Genomic DNA, 18,021 nt, shown 5'->3' on the forward strand with positions numbered 1-18,021 from the left:
CTGATCCTCAAGGAACACCGAGGTGAGTACCTGAGTGTCTGGGACAATGTTTCCTCCCTCAACTGCAGGTCAGAGGTCCTCAAGAGCTATACTGAGACCCCCTGTCCCTCCCCCACATGATGTCCTGAGCTCACATCAGGAAAAGGCAACCTTGACAAGCCTGCCTTGTGTTTCCACCAACCTTCTCTGGCCCACTCTGTGTCTCAGCAAAGGTGACCTCTTCCCCAGGCCTGACCCTACCCTATTCTCACACTTCCAAGTGAGGGCATGGATGACTTCTTTCATGTTTCTCTTCTACATGACACAGATGTGTGAACATGGAGAGATGAGACCACTGTCACGGGCCACCTAGAACGGAGGCTGCCTGCACCCTTCCCAGCTCCCTAGAGCTGCTCCCTTTGGGGGATAAGGCCAGAGTCAAGCTATGCACACCACACTTAGGACACCCTCAAACTGCTCAGTTACCCAGCAGGCTTATACAGGGTGGGTAGCAGCCCAACCCACTCTTCTAAAACGCAAGGGCCAGGGCCAAGCCCTACCATTACTTCATTTAATTTCAAATGCCGCAACCCAGAACTGGCAGTCCTGCACAGCCTGTCTATGGCAACCCTAAATCACCTGAGGAGAAGAAAGTGTCAATGTTTGAATGCCACTTTCACTCTCATATAACAGCCTTTGCCTTCCCCTTTCCGCCTCTGTTCACAGGCTTACTTTCTGAGCCCCTACGGAGCTTCTAGAAGCTTCTACCCCATGCCTGTTGGGCATTACTGTTGTTGCAATGTGCTGTGCTGACCATGCACCCATGTTGGCAGCATCAAGTGAGCGGTCCATTTTTCTGCAGAGGACAGGTCCATCCCTATTTGGACACAGTAGAGATCATGCTGTCCTTGGCGCTCACGGAGCCCGAAGCGTTTTGCTGAGCGAGTCAGTTGTGTCTCTGCCGATAATGAGATTTTAGCCAAGCTGCGTTGGGCCGAGGAAATTGCAAAGCTTTTGTTGGAGAGTCTGCAACCCTGGGGGCTATGCAGTGAACTCACATGCGGCAGAGAGCTTTGCAATATGCCCTCTGATAACAGGGGTCTCTCTCTCTGCTCCCCTTCCTTTGCATTCTTCCTTCTCCCTGAGGCATTCCCCCACACCATGACTGCCATACCCGACCCTCACCCAATCCAAAGGGGGCTCTGCAGGGATCCCCACAGATCACTGCTTAACTTACAGATTCTATCATAAAATTTTACCAATACTACCTCAAGCCTACAAACAGACAGGTGCAAACGAGTTGAGAAAACAAGCCCTTCTTGTTCCAGGCTGCAAGAGAGGCAGCCCACAAGTGTACTAGCCAAACAAATCTTGAAAATCCACTCATACTCCCTGGCCATAAGCCATCCCCAGAACCATGCCCTAGACCTCTCCATCACCCATTCAAAACACACCTCGGCACCTGTGGCCTGGACAAGTTCCCAGGGTGCCTTGATTGTTGTCGCAGGTGGAGGAAGGTGGAACTGGAAGGTAATACTGCCAAGCTCCCCTGGGTTCCCATCTGAATCACGTTCAGTGATCTTAGGCACGTTCCCAAACCACATCAGGCCACACTTCCCCATCTATGGGGATGGAAAGAGGACTGGCCTTGGCAGTCACCAGGGGAGGCCTCAGCCCAACTTCCTCAACTGAAGCACAGCATGACCATGTTTCCAACAGCAGTGAAGGATCACAGAGCCAGGCCACATAGGCACATGCCAGGTACCCATAGGTACAGGACACACCCTGTCAACAAGCCAGGGGATTGTTCCACAGGCCCAGAGCAGAGTAACTGGGTGCCATGGGGCCCTTTCTGTCACTCCACGATGTCCTCAGAAGTTTCCTGTTGATAGATCACCCATCTGGGCTTTCTGGAGCCCACACAAGCCACATTTAAAACCTTGTTTTGGTATGATTGCTTATGAGCTACACAGGATGGAAACAAAAAATGTCTAAGCCAGTGGACTTAGGAGAATACACTGCTCTGTGGTTTTCAGTGTGCCTGTGGAGATGGGCTGGGCTGTGTTTATAGGAGAGTTAAGGAAACAGCTTCAAGTGGTCAAAAATGTCTTCTTGCTGTCTTTCCCTAGATGCTATTAAGGGTGCATGGTATAAAGGCACCATGCAGGAAATGTCTTAGAGCTGGGCCTGGAGAAAGAGATGGATGATCACCATCCTCATCACCACCACCATCACCACCACCAACACTACCATCACCACCATCACAATCACCACTACCACCAACACCTTCACCATCGCCACCACCATTACCACCAGCACCTTCACCATCATAATTGTCATCACTATCACCACCATCACCAAGACCACCATGACCACCACCACTACCACCAAGACCACCTTTATCATCACCACCAAGACCACCATCTCTACTACCATCACCACCAAGACCACCATCACCACTACCATCGCCATCATTACCACCAACACCTTCACCATCACTTCCACCATTGCCACTACCACCTTCACTATCGTCATCACCATCACTACCATCACCAAGACCATCATCACAAAGACCACTATTGATACTATCACTACCACTATTATTACCACTACCACCACCATTATCAACACCACTATTATTACTACTACCACCACCATTATCACCATCTAGATTACTATTACCACTACCGTAATCACCAAGGTCATCACCACAATTATTACGACCACCACCAAGACTACCATCACCACCATTACTATCATCACTACCACCATTACAACCATCACCACCAGCATCACCACACTACCAACACACCACCACCACTCTCCCAGTCATGACCATAACTATCCCAATTGGCTGTCAATCCCTGGTGAAGGCTCACCATCATCTGAACAACCCTCTACAGCATGAAAGCCTGCAGGAGCAGCCATAGCTTTAATTCCTCCTTCTTCATGCTCAGTGTTTCACACACTCTACTAAGTCTAGGGACACAGGTGAATAACTCTATGTCATAACTGTTCGTCTCCAGGGAGAAAAAAACAACCCTTAGGCTTCCTTGGGACAATTTGCCCAGTTGGAAAAGAGGGTTGGTTCTTCTTGAGAGATCCAGGAAGGCATGATGGAGGACAAAGATCAGAGCCTGGCTTTGGTCTCCTGACCCATCAGCATGGGATGTGTTGAGCCCAATGATGTGGGTGAGGCTATGTGAAGAAGGCTACATATTGACTTGAGCCAGGGCTATGGGCATGGCTAAACCCAGACCCCATAGGATACCCACACGAACCCTGAAGGCTCCTAACCATCTGTAGTGTGGGGAGTGGGGTGTGTGTGTGTATGTGTGTGTTTGCATGTGTGTGTGGGGAGGGGGCGGTAATGTCCTAGTTAGCTTCCTATTGCTGTGACAAAACATTCTGACCAAAAGCAATTTGGGAAGGAAAGGGTTTTGTTTTGTTGGTTTTTGTTGTTGATGTTGTTGTCGTTGTTGTTGTTGTTTTGGCTTACATGTCCCAATCACAGTCCATCACCAAGGGAAGTCCAGGTAGGAACTTAAGGCAGGAACCCAGAGGCAGAAACGGAAGCAGAGACCATGGAGGAACACTGCTTACTGGCTTGTTCCTCATGGCTTGCTCGGCCTGCTTTCTAGGGGTGGCAACACCCACAATGGGTTGGGCCATTTCACACCAATCATGATTCAAGAAAATTCCCCAAAGGCCCATCTGATGGAAGCATTTTTCATTTGAAGATCTCTCTTCCCAGCTGACCCTAGCTTGTATCAAGTTGACAAAAAAAACCTAACCAGAACAAATGTATAATATAGCTAATATTCATCATTAAGAGCGGAATGAAAGAACTTGTGATTGCCAACGGCAGTGTCTATCAACCCAATTAGGAGCACCTGGTGGATTACAGCCAATCAAATTGACATATCCTGTGGGCTTCCTGTTACTCAAAAACTCTCGCATTGAGGAGCTTCAAAGGTGTCCATCCGTGCTTCTGAGAGCATGTTCCCAACACCCACGCAGTCAGCCATGGGAACTAAATGACAGGACTTGGCCAAGCTCCCCATGGAGCCCCTGAATCAGTGCTCAGACACACTTACCCATCAACAGTCTGATAGCAGGTTCTAGGCTCTAACAGGTTCCTCTGCCACATGTTCCTCCTGCAGGTGACATACTCCTCCTCTGCTCCCTTTACACGTGTCCCTGTCTGCCCTGGTCCCCTCCCTCAGTGACTTGGCACTGTGTGCCTCTGTGAAATGAGGACTAACTTCCTAGAGCTCCTTGGCCACAATGCTCTCAGGGGACCAGATCAGAATGTCCACTGCATGCCAGCCCAGCATGATGTCATTGGACAAGGCCTGACTTCCAACATAAGGTCAACCCTGTCTCCTGGGAGATGGCCACTGCTCACAATTTCCATGAAATAAACCTGACACCCTCATGGGCCAGGCAAGCCTCAAGGGCTGAATCTCTATTCTGATGCTCAGTACTGTGCCTTACTGGGTCTCCAGAAGCAGAGACCGCCCATCTGGTTACCTGCCAGCCAACAACTTAACTTGATGAATAACCCTATGTGGCCAGCTGCCAGCCACACACAGGCTGGTGCCAGCTCCTGCTCCCAACCCCAACTCTTCCTAAACCTGATCACTAGGGAATTGGAAGCCACTCAGGAGTGCCCAGTGCCTTACACTGAGGTGTGCATGCTCTGGTGGGTCTGGAGAAGTCTTTTCCAGGCTGCTTTAGAGACATGAAACAGAGACACCCCCCACCAAAGCTATGTTTTAGTTCTAACCTTCAACTCCAGAGTATGACCTGACCAAAAATGGGCCTTATGTGGATGGAGTTCAGTTGAGGATTTTCAAGTGAGACCACTAGGTTTAGGCTGAGCCTTGGGAGGAAATGTGACCTGCCCAAACCTAGACCTTGGACTCATAGCCTCCTAGATTAGAAGGACACAGGTTCTCCACTTTGCCACCACCTGTGACCATGTGTGGGTCAGCACCAGGAGAACCATCAGAAAAACTCTGCCCTTCCTAGGAAGTGCAAGCTACCAGATTGAAGACACAGAATGAAGAAGACACAGCCAGATGAAGTCTTGAGTCCACACTTGCTAGTGTTCTGGGGCCTCTCAAAGGAAACATGGTGTGGCTAGGTAAATGGCTCCCTTGGCACACAAGCATGAAGGCCTGAGTTCAAGTCCCCAGAACCCATGTAAAGCCAGGCACGGTAGTGCCCGTCTGTAATCCCAGTGTTCCTGCAGCAAGATGAGAGGTGGAGATAGAATCCCTGAGATCTCGTGGGTCAGCGCCCAAGTGTAGGAAACAGCGAACAATAGAGATCCCATCTCTACAAGGTAGAAGATGAGGGCAAAGAACTGGGGTTGTCCTCTGACCTCCACATGTGCACCATGGCATGCACACTGGCACACACACACACACACACACACACACACCATACACCTAAGTGTCATACACAACACACAAAGGGGCACATGCTGAGCCCACACCATCTGCTAGAGCATACATATGATGGCCTGAGATGGCCAGAGGCAGCACCTTCACTAAGCCTGAGTGGAAGCCAGAAGAACAGAACTGGCTAAATGTGGGTCATGGTCCACAGCCAGATGGACAAGAACCCAAACTCACCCTGCTCACCCACCGAAGTGTACTCCTCCCGTCTGTTGCCAGGTCACCACGCATTGTCCCCAACCAGGAGGGGCAGCTGAGAGCCTGGGTTTGAGGTTTCCCTTCTCATAACTGAACCCAGGTCCTACCATTTAGCTCTAGAAGCTCCCATACTCCCATGTGTAGGTCAGGATGCAGGGCCCTCAGGCAGTACAAGAGGCCTATGTGAATGTGGGTCTTCATGCTGTGCACTTTGAATCTCTCACAGCACAACCAATATGGCCACAGCCACAGCCACACTGGCCTGGGTGGCAGCACGGACTCAGGCCAGATCTCAGGAACAGCTGGCCCAGACTGTCCCCTCTGGACTGTAAACATAATGGATGGGGACCTAGGGCACAGAGATGATATCAGAGGGGCTTCTGAATAGCGACCTCATAGTTATCCGCAACCAGAGTCAGAACCAGCCTCGCGTGGCTGCCCTCGGAGTGGGTAGAACACCTCATGCCTCCCTGTGGCGCCTTTTGAGACATGTACGCCATTCAGGTCGACAAGGGAGGATGACAGAGATGAAGCTGGACCGGGACAGCTGCTCTTTGGGACTCTGTAGCTTGTCCGCCAGTCACTAGCAGACTCCCACCAGCTGGGACCAGCTTCTCTGGGGCGGTTTCCTCCACTCCCCAGTGACACAAGTCCTTGTTCATTGGTTCTGCATCCCACTCAACACTAGGCCTGAGCTGAACCCCTGAGACCATTAAAGCTCACCCGGGAGGCCCTTGGTGGATGGGTGAGGGGCAGGAAAAGTGGGAGAGGCTTAGAGTCAGAGCTAAAGCTGGGCCTGGATCTGGGGCCACATCAGCAATATCTCCCCGCGAGATCGGGGCTCTGCTCCCCACTCACACAGAAGATGGCTGCCTCTCAGACCATACTTCTTTGAGAAGGCCAGACCCAGATCTCCTCAGGCTGGCCAACAAGGAAAGCGTCTCCTCAGCACAGCCCATTCCTGTCTCAGAGCAGATTCCAGGAAAAAACACGTCAGTGGAAAAGCCGGGCTCCTGGAAACAGGGAAGCTAGGATTAGGTAAACACTTGGCCTTCTTCAAATGCTGAGGTGTGGTTGGGAGGGGGCGCCCGCCAGCAACTGGGGGTGCACAGTGAAAGCTGAGTTTACAGTCTGTTTGGTCTTGTTGCCCCTTGAAACATTCAACAGCTTAAAAGTGCATTTGGCTCCTGGCCCAGAGTCTGCAGCCAGCCATTCCCCATACCCCTGAAGCCTCAGTCTCTTCCATGGCCCTCCTTCATGGCATACTTCAGCAAGAAGGCCTTTCCACCTCAGGGCCCTAGAGTGAGCAGAGGGTACCAGCCTCTGCCCTTCCCTTGAGGACACTGGTCAGGCCCAAACCTGCAGACAACAGAACAAGAGCAGCCCCAAGTTCAGGTTGAAGTGGGAAATAGGACGATGGAGGAGGGAGGAGTCAACAGTGATTGGCAGGTCGTTAACCGTCATGCAAGACAGTGCAAGAGTTTCCATCCTGGAAAGATGTTTGTTCTGGTTCTTTCTATGAGGTTCCGAGCTACACAGATCTCACAGAACCAGGGATTCTGATGTCTTTGGTTAATGTAGGATCACAAGAGCCAGTGGCAGAGGTCCAGGCTGAAGAAGGCCTTCCCTGGCTTCAGAAGTCCCCCTTGGCCATGTTGCAGGTGACCTATGATAAAGCTGCTAAGTCTTGGTGCCGGCTTCCCAAGCTCTCAGATGGGAACAGAGCCCCCAGCTCCCAGCACCTTGAGGCAGGCAGGCAGAGCACAGGGCTGCTATTGCCAACAGTCTGGCTGCAAGGACACTCCAGCAAAGAACAGCTCGCTTCCACCCATCCAGACAACACCCTTCCCCGACAGCTGCATCCCTGCTTCCAAAGCCCAAAGCTCACTCCTGGATGAAAAGGGAATGTTTGCCCATATGGGGAGGTCGAGGCACCCCCCACATACACACTTTCTGAATTGCGGGGCCTTGGCCTGCCCAGCGCCTCCTGCACCTCAGATCTCAGACACATCGTAAGGAAAGGGACAAGACTCAAGCTGTGCAGGGTAACTTCAGCACATCCCTCAGGAAAACACCAGCCTGGGGTTAGAGTCGACCAAGTGAGCAAGGGAGACCATGAAGTGGGGTCCTACTAAGCCCCCAAGACCCAGACAGTGCGAGGGAGGCCCAGTGATGAGAACAATAGCCCATGTTTCATAGTGGGCTTCTGAGGCGGCAGGGGAAAGCTGCGGCCCGGGTCCCCAGGAGCAGTAACTATGGCCAGGCTTCCAACAACTTTGTGTCCATCTACTCTCTACAGTCTCTCAGCTCGGACGGAGGCGGGGGCGGGGTGGTCAGGAGGCTTCGCTCCCTCCTCATCTCTGAGAGGAGTCAAGGCACTTACTCACTAGAGGAGTCTGGAAAACCCAGAGGCGGGACAGCTTCCATCTTTGCCTCCACGGAGAACACAGTCACTGCCACCAGCAACGGGCCAGGCTCTGGCCACCAGAGGGCCTGGGTTCAGCATGGCTCCCTGAAGTCCTTGAGCAGGGCCTTTCACACAGCCCTCAGTGCTCAGCCCCAGGGGGGTGGCCCCATTGCACCCATTTTACAGATGTGACTGCTGAGCCCCAAGTCCTCAACCAGGAAGACCACCTGAACACAACCCAGGAGGAGCTGAAGGCCTGTGTTCTATACGCCTCCACTTCCCCTCTATGTAGCTTTGCACAGCCTCCTTTGAACATCAGGGAAACCTCAAGACTCAGAATCAAGCTAGTGAGGCAAAAGGGCCATGCCTGAGGGAGCCAGCAGCTGCCAGAGACCGCCTGCCAAGGCCACGGGCTCAACATGTATATGCCATGAAGCTGAACAAGACGCTTTGCCGCAGAAACCTCTACCTGGGCCCTGGGAGTCTCCTCCTTCAGTGTTCACTCTGTTCAAGGGGGGGGGGCTGTGGACACCCCCAGCTTCCCTGAGGCCCCTTGGAAGCCATGTGGAGTTTGGCGAATCTTCCTAGAAGGGGTACTGAGAGGGAGCATTGCAAGCCTGTGCCAGCCATAGCCTGGCCCCGGCCTCAGCGCCAGCACCCTCCCACTCTCAAATCCAGAGAGCTATGGAACAAACTGGCCTTTAACAAGCCTGAGATTCTTGTGGGAAGAAATGGCCAATGGAGAAGTTTCCAGCAAGAACCTTCTAGAGAAGTCAGGCGGTGAAAATGAGAAAACAGCAAGCACTATCATCTGAAACCTGGACAGCAAAGAGTTAAATCGCTTCTATTTCAAAAGGGATAAAAATCCCATTTCACTTGCAAGGAGACACAGAGAAGCTGAGGCCAGCCCCCCACCTCTGTCATTACGCCCATAAGAAGCAGAGGAGGGAAGTCCCCCTTGGCCACCCTCCGCCTTGCTGCCCTAGCTGGTCTTCATTAAGGAAGACAGGTCCAATTTCCCGCCGTGAGCACAGCTAACAGCCAGGAAACCCTGGGGCTGGGAAAACACAGCCCTCAGACCATTAACAACTTGTGGTCAACAAAAATCCCTGGCTTCTGGCAGCCGCTCTCCCTCAAATCAAATTCCACGGCAGGAGAAAACAGCTCACCAGAAATATGGGACTGTGAATGCATTGCAACCTGTGCTTCCAACCAAGCTGCCAGTCATCAGATGCACTGTGAGGCCCACCCTGTACACAGCAAGAGAGAGACAAGAGCAAAACTGGACTCTGCAGCCTGTATTCAAACGGGTCTGAAAATTGGGACCTGTCTTCATTCTCAACACAAATTGGTAACCGTTACAGAGTGCTTGCTGTGGGTCACGCGTGTGTACGCCTTCTGTGGATTGATTCCTGCACACACACACACACACACTATATATATATATATATATTTTCCCCATTTTGCAGATGGGAAAATTGAGCCTCAGCTATGGAGAAAACCCAGCCAAGACCTCTGAGCTGGGTCTAGTTCCCTGAGCTTCAGTGGCACCTTCCTATGCATTCTGGAGAAACAGTACTGGCTGCTCCGTTACAGGATTTGCTTGGGGATCCTAGGTTTGAAGGCTGAGGAGGTAAGGTAGCTCAGTCAACAAAGAGGTCATCACACAAACATGAGGACCTGAGGCTGAAGCGCCAGAACAGAGCATGGTGGAGCACGCCTGTCATAATGGGTCTGGGGAAGCGGAAATAGTAGAACTCGTGGAGCTTAGTGACCAGTCAGTCCTGCCAAGTCAGTGAGCTCCAGGTTCTGTGAGAGACCCTGTCTCAAAAACAAGTGAAAAGTGACTGAGGAAGGCATTTGCCATTGCCTGCTGGCCTCCATGTGCACACATGTACATGTGCAAATGCACACCAACATGAATGTGAGCACATGCATATGCATGAATCACACACACACACACACACACACACACACACACACACACACACACACACACATTTTTAAGATGCAAAGCTTTTTCCAGAAACGTGGTGATAAAAGGCACGTTGGCACACCCTGCCGAAATGACAAGTGTCTGGCACAGACTGGCACCACTAGTACACAGTGCACTTGGTCAGACCTGGTGTTCTGCTCAGCCATGGGATGCCCTTGCGTGCCTGTCTTCAAGAATTTGGTCACCAGACACTTGACAGCAGGAGCCAGCCTGGCTCCACTGGCTGGGAGTTCTCTCTCTAACTCTTCGGGTGCCCCTGTTATTCACACCCTCCAGGACAGCCCTGGTGCTTGCCAGCATCTCAGGTTTCGCCCAGACCCTCCCATGGGGTATCAGGTAAAAGCAGTACTTGACCCCTAGGCCAGCTGTCAGCACCAGCTCCCCGGCAGAGGCGAGCAACCTGTCTAGCTGAGGACACTCAGCCACCCTCCAGTTCATCCCAGATTCCTGGGCAAGTCTGGTCAGAAGCCTGCCAAATCCTGGTTTACAGGGTTTGGCGCTGTCTGCACAACCCATGTGCCCATCCCACCTGACAGAATCCCAGGCTACGGTGTCCTAGAAATCAGCCTTCGGAAGGCAACTGAGTCCAGCAGACACATGCCCATCCCGCTCCCTTCTTCTCCTGGAGAGCCACCCCATTTCCACAGGGGGCAGTTGGCTGTTCTAGAATCTCCTACAGGCTCCATCCCGTCGTCTTCACCCGAGCTGACTCTGGCCTCGCCTCCACAGTGAGTGTAGTTCACACTCATCAGGCACTCACTTCTTATCACATTCAACCACATGTCATTTTTGTCACCGATCTATGTAGTAGTCACATTGCAATTCCACGTCAGGCTGCAGGCTACCAGCAGTGCACTTAGGGTCAGCTCGACATTGCATCCGGTTTGCTGGGCCCTGAGCCTCTGAGAGGTCATGGCCCTGGAACCCCACTGTGGCTGTGAGGTCATCAGCAAGCCTCAGTCACACACAGGTGGCCAATGCACCTGGTGGTGACCAACACAGGGAGTAAATGGCATTCACCTTTATATTTGGGGATCTAGGCGGGCACTGCCCCATTCTGTCCTGCCCAGTCCCCGGAGGGGGATACCTGAGAGCCAAGCCAGCCCTCAGATACCATTTTCCAGGTGATTACCAGGCTTCTCCAGCCAGGGAGCCCTGTACCCCCAAACTTTCTACCAAGTCCAGGGTATGTCAAAGAAAAGGAACTGGGACAAATGTCCCAGCCAAGGGCTCAGGCTCCAGATGCACCTGGGACACAGACCTCAGAGATACAACAGGCGCTGTCTCAGCTCATCTGGTTTCAGGTGGCCTCTGGGACCACCAGACACCTGCACAGGCTCTCATCTCAGCCTTCTTCCTGAAGCAAGATAATTCCCAACATCCTTCCATGCCCAACACGAATCCAGAGGACTCTGAACTAACGTGCAGGCCCCAGCCCCTGCTCTGCTGGGCTTCCTACATCTGTCTCTAGTGTGTTTCCCAGGGAAGCAGGCTCTGCTGGAGCAGGCTGGAACACCACTGACTTAGCGCGCACGCGCGCACACACACACACACACACACACACGAGTCAGCACGTCCCCTCCTGACAGCCCCACTATGTGGTCCAGCTCTGTCCTGCAAGTCCACTCAGGAACTGCCAGCAGAACCCTGGCCCATCAGAAGGTGTCAGTCAGAGCAAGCTTGCTGTGTCCGGTGTCCATCCCAACCCGGCACCCAGGAGACACGTACTGCATTGCTTGGAAAAAGGTATTCACTGCCATCCCTGCCTGGTTTTCACATGGCAGCTAGTCTGGCCTCTCCACTCACAGGCCACAGCATCCTGTGGGAGCAATCGAGTCGAACTAGTGGTCCCTAATTGAGGAGATGGGTCTTCCAGAGTAGCCATAGCATCCCTACATGAGAAGCCACAAGTGTCTCAAGTGGCATGGGGAATGCCTATCTCATGCCTACCTCAAATATTTCATCATCCAGAATCCGAGAGCCAAACATGATGATACCATTGACATCTATTATGGGGTGGTCACTGCGGTTGAGGAACTTTATAATCTTCTTTTTACAGTCCAGGATCAAGGTGACATTTTTCCTGTGGACACTGATGGCAATCCGGTGCCACCTGCAAAGACACAGATATTCAGGCAGGGAAAGGGTACACACTGCAGAAGGCCAACATGTGGCTTCGTGGCCGTTCACGTAAGTGCACCCGGGGCCATGTGCTGCAGAACCTCTGAGTGACAAATTTGGGTACAAGTCTGGGCAAGATCACACGAGAATCTTACTGTCACTTAGAGAATCTCCAAGAGTCCAGAAGGGATCACACCACTGGCTTCAGAGCTATTTTTCCAAAGGCTACAGTAGGCTTCTTTCCCATGGTGACTACAGCGTCCGCAGGCAACAAGAAGTGAATGCTTATAAACCACAGAGCACTTGTCCTAGTCATCTCCCACCTCTCTGAGTGCGACTGGGAAGGTTCTGGGCTTCTGAGAGTCCTGCTTTGTGAAGTCCTGACATAGGCCACTTACAGTGAAGGGGGCCAGACTCGGAGAAGAGCGCTTGTCAGGCAGGCCCTCTTGATGTAAAATATAGGAGACTCTAGTTCTCTCTAGTCCACTCAGACCCTCCAGACCAGACTTCTCATCTCTAAGATGCAAACCCTGTGAGCTCCTGGGGTGCCCATGGAAGGTATGAGCTAGAGGGCTCAGGGTGGGTTCAGCCACAGGAAGGAGTCATAGGGAGGCTGCAGTCACAGTACCGTTATTATCATGAGAGCCCCAGTCTTTATGCAGGAGATGAACCCCCACAGCAACTGTGGGGTGGATGTGCTAGATTGATGCAGAGTCTTGCCCAAGAACTCAGAAACTGTGGCCTGAAGTCCCTAAGGTTACCTTAGGGTGATTACCAGCATTTAGGGTGCTCCCAGCAGAATATTGGGGCATAAGCCTTTGTTTTCGATTCATTCATACAGAGACTGTGTCAGATCCAGTCTGATAAGGGTAACAGGTAGGCATGGTCACATGATCCGCCTCTGTCCCTCTTGATCTAGGGCCAGCAGAGGATGCACTAGGTGTATTCTACAGGGAAACAGGGCTATAGAACTGCAAAGGTCCCCTGGAACTTTAGAGACAAGAAGAAATCGACTCTGGGGAACACAGGCCTTGGGACTCCGGGTCGAATGCTCTGTCCTCCTGGTACCCTGTAGGTGGGTATCATACACCATCTACTACCTGGCTAGCTGCTGCCACATGCTCTCTGGCCAGCAGCTCCCCTTCCCTCCCCCTCACCAGGATACTTACTTGCCATCTGACAAGTTGATTCCAGGGAAGAGTGGATACTCTTCAGGCCCGGGCTTCCCTGTGTGGTCCTCATAGAGGAAGACGGGGGAGCGGCCCAGCTCCAGCCCCACCTGCTGGATGCCCTGCTCATTGTAAACGGAGACCAGGAAGGCCTGGCTGCCTTTCTTGGCTTTCACGGTTGTCAGGATGGAGAAGTCCTCAGGAAAATCAGACTCTGGAACAGAGGACAGGGTGGGATGTCCATAAGAGAACTCTAATCCTGGCCAGCCATGGCGAGCAGCAAATAGGCCAGCTTAGAGATCGGGCAAACTCAGCTGTGTGCGGTACCGCTCTGCCGCTCACCTGCCCGAGGATCAAACTTCGGCAGCCTCTACCACCAGGGGTCGAGCCGTCAATTCAAGGCATTCTTCAAACACAGGCATCTCCAGCAAACCCCAGCGGCCCTTCGAGTGAGGAGCCTGAAATGCCCTCTCCTTAGCTCCATCCCACACCTCCACACATCTGCTTGAGTCCTGCTCAGGACCCGCTAGACTGAGAGCCGCCCTCGGCAGGGGCAGCTTCTGAAGCATCTTGTGTCTCTCACTGCATGAAAGCCTGGGCACAGTGTGTCTCATTCAGTGTCAGTCACAGGGGATCAGAGTGGAGGAGAGGGGAGTGGGAGACTATGGGCTTGGTGCAATCCTAGACTCACACTTTCTGAGATTCCCTTGTCAACAGCCAAATCAAAGAAACGTACAAATAAATTTCAAAATACTCCAAATTTAAAATTTTAAGAAAAACAAATATCTAGTATGTTGAAGAGGAGGAACTGTCTTCTTCAATACAGTAAATCTCTAGACTGGCCCTGAGGGTACCTGAGCTCACTCCTGATACCACCCTTGGCTGAAGCTAGGTGAGACCCTGGCTGCCACCTCCCCATGGATCTTTATCCTCTTGATGACTGACGCTGTGCCACCAACAGCCTGGCAGCGATGGGGTGTGAGCAACACAGCTAATTAATACGAGAAAGAGTGATCTAGAAACACTCTTTCCCTCTCCCACCCATGGACGGTAGACCTCTCAGATCCCTCAGAGGGCGACACCCAGCAAGGTGTCAGCAGGAACAGGCTGATGAAGGACATGTTCTGCCCTCTCTGTAGAGGGCTGGGAGTCTGAGTTATGGGCTGGGACAGGGCAGGAGTGTCTGGCTATCCCCACTTCTCCTTTAGAGTTGGAACGAGGTCAACCTTTTGGCCCAGAAGACCACTAGTCACGGCTGTAGCCAGCCTAGGTTGCACACTTCCCATGCTACGCTATCCAAGGGTGCCCTCTGCTGACAGATCTGCATGCTGCAGGTATCGCCGTGCTGCGGGGAAAGTAAGATGTCTTAGGACCTGGAGTAGGGGGGGGGGGGACACGGGGACGGGGACGGGGACACTTGACTGTGGTTCCTTCCCACTCCAATGTAGGACACAGGCAGAGAGAGCTTGCAAAGGCTGTGAGATCTCTTGGCAGTGAAACTATTCAGGTCCCAGGGGTGGCAGAGGGCATGGTGGGTTAGGAAGCCAGTGGAAGAACCACTCCATGGGGTCATGACCTCTCTCATTAAGGGGCCCTCAGACTCTGACATGGAACAGCCACATGTCCTAGCCCAAGTCAGGCACCTATGTAAAGAGGCTGGGTGTTCAGGGAGGTGCTTGGAAGGAGACAAGTGAGACCTCACCACTGCCTTGCTGCTCTGGACATCACACTGTAGCCTCCACTATTCAGGGATGTGAAGGAAGATGGAGGTCTCAGCCTTAGCCGGTGCTGGTGGACAGTGAGGACTGACATGCATACCAGAGGTAATCCCTTGTCCCCGTAGGAAGTGGACACCGGAGAGGTCCCTATAGCAGTCTGGAGGTCACTGTCTACACTCAGGGTGGACCATGCAGTCATTTGCCCACCTCTGCATCCACCCTGACTCTGTCCCTTGCGGTCATTGACTGGAAGAATAAGAAGAGTGGGACATGGGGGAGTCCTCTTTCTCCATCATGATCTACGGCTGAGGATAGCCGGCCTGGCCCGTCTCTCCCAGCTCATTAAAATGCTCTTTCTCAATGTTTAAAATCACTATGGTAACAAATTTTCTCAGCTAAGACAAAAGTTGAAAAAGATAAATTATGTTGAACATTAATCTCTCTCCTGGCAAAATAACAATGGATTTATAGTCACTCTAAGAAGGTCCCTTCTCAGCTATGACAGGAGCCGGCCGCCGACACTGTACTCCAGGCTTCCGGGCAGTCTGGGAGAAGAGTGCATCTGCTGCCTGGTGCTTCCTAATTCATCTCACTCAGAAAAGCCACCGCTGAGAAGTGAGCACAGCAGAGGGCCAGCCGCTTCCCTCATGGTACAGCCTCCCTCCTTCCACTGACGCCCAAAGGCTCCGTCCGCGTCAGGAGTACAGTAGGAGGCTAGCGAGAGCAGCTGCCATGGAACCGTCTCATTCTAAGGCCATGGCTGTGGGCAGGCCGATGGGTCACTTGCCTTGGTGAGGTAATCAATAGTTACAACAATTCTTCCAACGTGGGCCAGGCTCCAGGGAGAAGGCAAGGGACAAACTGGCCCCTCGCTCCCAGGAAGTGACATTTCCATAAGGGACAGAAACAATAAGTAAGTTATTCGGATAATAGCCAATGGGCCGTGGCTTTGGTTATTTGGAGGGACAAGGGACGGGACATCACTGCATGGTGTGGAGAACTTTAGACAGATGGGGGGCAGCAAGGCATTTCAGTGGCCCCTGGTGGGCCAGAGGGATTCTCATTGGGGCTGTTCATTGGCCCTGGGGAAGATGACGAGCCTGAAGAACATCTGTCATTTCCTGCAGGGTGAGGTTATTCTGGGGCCACCCAGTCTGACCCCCAGGCCCTCAAATGAGCTGGCCTATCACCATGAACCTAACATGGAGTGAGGGGAGAGAACTTCCAACACCAAGCAGAGGCCAAAGGTCCATCTACCCAAAGGAACCCTCACATGCCCCAGTATGGGATGTGTAAGAGATGGGGCATCTTTCAACAAGGGACCCTACATCCTACTGTGTAGGGGTGCAAGGAACAAGACATCCCTAAACTGGGGGAATTCATATACCACTCTATGTGGGGACAAGAGGCAGGCCATCCCTCAACCAAAGGATTTCACATATTGATGGGGCTATAAGGCAAAGGCCATCCTGTATGAGGGAGGAAGAGTAATCCCACTGTATGTGGGAGGAAGAATAATCTCACTGTATGAGGGAGGAAGGGTAATCCCACTGTATGAGGGAGGAAGGAGAAAGGGTAATCCCACTGTATGAGGGAGGAAGGGTAATCCCACTGTATGAGGGAGGAAGGGTAATCCCACTGTATGAGGGAGGAAGGGAAAGACACTGCCAAACTAAGAGATTCTGCACCTTACTGTGTAGGAAATGGGCTGAGGTAGCCCTCAACCAGGGAATCCCACATACTACTATATGGGTGGGATGGGCATGGCCTCTCAGGGAATATACACAGTTCTGCTCACTGAAGGAATACAGTGTCTCTGGCCTGGTACTGTATTCTCACACCGTCCTAGGTCTTTCTGTCATATGGGGCCTGCTCAGGCAGCCAGCACCCTGCCCTCCACCCATGACCATGGACCAGGGCCTGCATTCCAAGAAGTGGTTCGTCCTATGGTCAACAGTGGGGTAGCTGGACCCAGGGCCTCTGCCGGCCAGGGTGGGAGGGGGCGATCGGAGCAGCAGGCTGCTCTGCTGGGCTGGGGCCACTTCTAGAGCCTGGGGCCTGCTGAAGACTTGGGATCCTGGAGTAAAGACGGAGCCCTGGCAAGGGGAGATGAGGAAAAGGCCTCCAGGCCAACCCACCCTGCCTAGAGTCCTGAGTTAGCCGGTCATCTTGGATACCTCCTCACAGTAGGTGCTGAATAGCAAAGGGAAGATCTCAGTGCCTAGCTCAAGAAAGGTGGGCATTGAGCCTCTACACCCAGGTGAGTCCAGGGGTCCTGCCGTCGCGTGACTTAGGGGGACACGACAAGAAGCTGGTGATGGCTGGGTAGATACAGGGGCCATAAAGCTTGGCTGTGGAAGAATCCATGGCCACCTTCATGCAGGGCCTGGTAGTTTCTTTTGGGTACAGTACCCACCCTGCGGGAGATCCTACTCCCTGGACAAGCATGCCCAGCCATCTAGAGACCCAGATGTGCACAGGTTATGAATGGAAAATCAAGGAGCCCACTAGAGTAAGACTAGTGAGACGATTACCGACAACCCAGCCTCGCTGCAGGTGCCTGGGGCCCTCGGGTCTCCTGGTGCAGCTCCTGCCACAGCCAGCCTCCCGCCCTGGTGCAGCCCTGCACTCTGGAAGGAAGCACACAGTAGCATGCAGCCACTCCTATTCTTACCTAGGCCGCAGCAACCATGTGACCACAGGAGGCCTACGGAAGCCATCCCACAAGGTCTGACCTGTTTCCTGAGCACTTGCCAGTCAGAAAGCCTGCAGGACCTTCCAGGATTTTCCAGGATTAACCGCCTGCTCTGAGGTACGCAGCCTCATACACCAGATGACATATAACGCTGTCCCCTGAACAGCTTTCCCAGACTGACCTGTGGGACCTGAGATGACATCACAGAAATTCCTCTGCAGATACTCTGAAGCCACCTTGGCTCCACTGGCCATTGGCACTCACTGCACGGCC

General features: G+C 52.7%; 1 protein-coding gene across 2 annotated transcripts in view; it reads right to left on the reverse strand.

Moving 5' to 3' along the window:
* Col5a1 (collagen type V alpha 1 chain) overlaps positions 1–18,021 on the reverse strand; it is a 154,004-nt gene that overhangs the window by 99,070 nt on the left and 36,913 nt on the right. For both annotated transcript variants that reach the window (XM_028883365.2, XM_028883364.2), the window contains exons 3-4: positions 13,336–13,549; positions 11,996–12,158 (exon numbers count right to left, since the gene is read on the reverse strand). In XM_028883365.2, coding sequence (XP_028739198.1) covers positions 11,996–12,158; positions 13,336–13,549 — 377 coding nt within the window. The remainder of the gene's footprint in view (positions 1–11,995; positions 12,159–13,335; positions 13,550–18,021) is intronic.

The sequence above is a fragment of the Peromyscus leucopus genome, chromosome 4 (genome assembly GCF_004664715.2).
Source record: "Peromyscus leucopus breed LL Stock chromosome 4, UCI_PerLeu_2.1, whole genome shotgun sequence".
Lineage (NCBI taxonomy): Eukaryota > Metazoa > Chordata > Mammalia > Rodentia > Cricetidae > Peromyscus > Peromyscus leucopus.